Here is a 3,347-nt window from a genome sequence, read left to right as displayed (position 1 = left end):
GTCTCCAGGGATACAGGGCTCTGGTAATAGGGGCATTTCAGAAGATGTCCCATAGTCTGGTCCTCCCCGCAGTCGCATTCGGTTGGGCCATCTTCAGTGTATCCCCATTTCTGCACGAGTACCCTGCATCGACCAAAACTTGTCCTGAGGCAATTTAGGCATAACCACGCCGGCCATGCCTCGTTGGCTCCGGGTGGGAGGGATTCCTGGGGTCTGAGTGAAAGCTTATGTTGATTTGCCTAAAGATGCTTTGACCATTACTCTTCTGTACTGTTTCATGATGGAAGAGGGGGTGGCGAGGGTAATTTTCTTGGTTAAGTTTCTCTACTTGGGATGAAGCCATTCATCTAACGTGTGGAGAAGCAATGCCACAGAAAAGGTAGAGGCCATCTACGTTATTTGGTCTCAAGCATCCAGAAATGGCTCTGCAGACAGTGTTCAGAACTGGGTCAATTTTTGCAGCATGGGGCGACCTACTCCAGACAGGGCACGCATACTCAGCCGCAGAGTAGCACAGGGTGATAGCAGTGGTTCTGATTGTCATGGCGTCGGTTCCCTATTTAGTAGTGGCCAACTTCTTTAGAATACTGTTTGTGGCACCCACTTTGGCCTTTGTCTTGATGATGTGATTTTTGTAAGTTAGAGAGCAGTCTAAAGTAACACCTAGGTAGACTGGGCTATAGGTATGTTTCAGCCATTTCTCATACCATTTGACTTTTTTTCATTTTAAAGTGAGTTCAGAGTTTCGAATCTAGCGGATCACCATATCTCCACTGAGACCTACTAAAATGTATAACTACTGGCGGCAGTAAATCTAGTCTATACTTGGTGGCAATTGTGTTATTTAAGCAAATGGATCGGTGGCAGAGAACTGGTGATAATAGTGTAACGCAACAGTACAATGGACAATAGCTGAAAATCAACGTGTAGTAGGCACGTGCCAAATGAAAGAAAGTAGCTCTCATCCCAAAATCGCTTCCAATACTTATCCGTAAGCCAATCGCGCTGGTGTGATTTTCACATACACGTGTAAAGTATGCACTGAAATGCTATAGAGTTGCACACAAATACGGGTTTATGATGGGAAAATGACACACATAAAATACAAGTTTTAGAAAACTTTACATAACAGACAGTTTTATTCAGAACCACACTTTAACATCACCCTGAATCTAAAATGAAGACAGGGTACCCATAACAACGTCATTGCCAGACAGCACAAGTGACACTGTGCTGTTAACTGGTGCAAGAATTGTATTTGATTTCTGGTAATGTAACATATTCCCTGCCCCATAATCATGTTGCCCACACACAGACACACTAAGAGACAAACCTTTCAATTATTACAAATCCAATTACATTATCAGTGATAACTCCTAAACTGCAGACCTACAGCTAGATCTACAAGGATAACTGTGTTAAATTACTGTTAAAAATTTGGACATAGCTTTACATATTTGAATTTTATTACACGTTCATTACCTATTTGCAATACAGCAATGCCATTCTAAGCAAAATAAACACAGAATCGTGTCTGTAATGGTTATTATATGGTTTGCTCGATTTCACTTTACCATCAACATTTTTCTAAGGAATTTATGTGATGATTAGAAATTTCATAGGCTAATCAAACACTGCCGTGAGCAGAAAACGTTATATAGTAACAACAATGACAGTTACCTAGCTGTCTCCTATACAGACCAGACGCCACAGATCACAAGAACTAAAACCGGTGATTTCGCTTAGCCAAAAAAGCCAAGTGACAATGTACGCTAGGTTGCATCACTGCTGTCAGATAGAAAATGTACAGGTATATGAAGACCGGCAACACGACAATTTATATCACAGCTTCAAAAACCTTACAAGCCTCGCAGAGAACCCATTACATACGACTCATTTTCTAGGCAACCATTAGAATTAGGTTCTGGAATTTGAAAATTCCATCTCGTCTAGATTATAATTCGCCAACACGTACCTATAGGATGTAATTACCACATCGCAGGCGTTACGTACAATCTCGTAAACCGTTAAACATACCACCAACATACCAACATAACCTACCAAGTTCCAACATCAGCATTCACCTGTCAACCCTCAATCAGATATTATATCATATAAGCACACATTTTCAACTGGGCAGGACTGGATTTAGACATGTGGAGGCCCCCTGGGCAGCCTTCAGTAGTGGATGCCCACCCTACCTTAGAATACTAAAAACTAAAAGATGACAAGACATAGTTACAGTCATCCATAAAGTAAATTTCTTCAAGTAGAAAGAATCTGAATAAGCAAGCACGAAAATCGACGTTGAGATGGATATGACGTTCGATTTGAGATATTTGTCTGCCGATGTGTGCTGAGCAATGACAGGAAAACAACCAGTTAGCTGTTTCTACCACTCACAAACAAAATTCAATTACATTTTCCTTAACAAATATTGTTTCCGTGAATTATGTGGAGGCCCCTGGTTGTGAAGGCCCCTTGGCAGCTTGCCCAGCTTGCCCAGTCCTAAATCCGGCCCTGCAGCTGGGTACATAAGGAAATACTAGCATACCGACTGCAACTTGCATGAATTTTACACCATTCAAGATGGCGGACAGCGAACAAAAAGTAATCTGCTCTGCGTTATGTCAGTTGACTCTTCATCTCCTAAGCAAGAAGGATCATCGATCGACAACCACGACGTTTGAGTTGCCGATGTCATTGCTACTGCGACCCAGGAGTGAAGCATCTCGTAACAAACAGCAGAGCAGGTGGCCCAAAAACCAACGCAAAGTCTCTCCCGCTGCTAACAGACGAAGGCAAATGCCAAAACACAAAGTGACCAAGACTTGATTCGCGATTAAAAACACCTTTAAATACGAGAATTGAAACTAATTCGAGCCATTCCCAGTCAACAATATTTTTTCAAAGAAAATATATTTTACAAGCCCTACGCACTAACGCACAGTGGCTACGAAAGCCAAGCAACAATATATAGCCACGCGTGCGTCTAATACGAGGGCAACAGAACATTACTTGCGGAGAGACTTTGCACACGGCTTGCCTATCACAGGAAGACCTACGAACCATCGCCATGGTTACAACTCATCTTTCTGCTTGATGTATGGGCCAGTGTGATACTGCTCGGGGACAGCATCTTCTTCCTTCTCTCTCCGGAAGAAGCTGTGCTGAAGGAGGAGGTCGTTGCACTGTTCTCGATTCATCTCCTTCAACTCAACCGTCTGCAAGAATAGATGACACTGCTGAGGGTTCATACATATCAGGGGATAATTTAACAAGTGCCGCAGAGCAACAGCGCTCATCTAACGTCTACTGCGGTGACTCTGTGGTGGAGTGGTGGGATT

General features: G+C 42.8%; 1 protein-coding gene across 1 annotated transcript in view; it reads right to left on the bottom strand.

Annotated features, from left to right (window-relative positions):
• Positions 1-1,109: 1,109 nt before the first annotated feature.
• LOC106814667 (selenoprotein M-like) overlaps positions 1,110-3,347 on the bottom strand; it is a 5,992-nt gene continuing 3,754 nt past the window's right edge. The window contains exon 4 of the mRNA XM_014819014.1: positions 1,110-3,224. Coding sequence (XP_014674500.1) covers positions 3,081-3,224 — 144 coding nt within the window. The 3' untranslated portion in view covers positions 1,110-3,080. The remainder of the gene's footprint in view (positions 3,225-3,347) is intronic.

This window comes from Priapulus caudatus, unplaced genomic scaffold (genome assembly GCF_000485595.1).
Source record: "Priapulus caudatus unplaced genomic scaffold, Priapulus_caudatus-5.0.1 Scaffold960, whole genome shotgun sequence".
Taxonomy (NCBI): Eukaryota; Metazoa; Priapulida; class Priapulimorpha; order Priapulimorphida; family Priapulidae; genus Priapulus; species Priapulus caudatus.
This window is presented reverse-complemented; position numbering and strand designations above follow the sequence as displayed.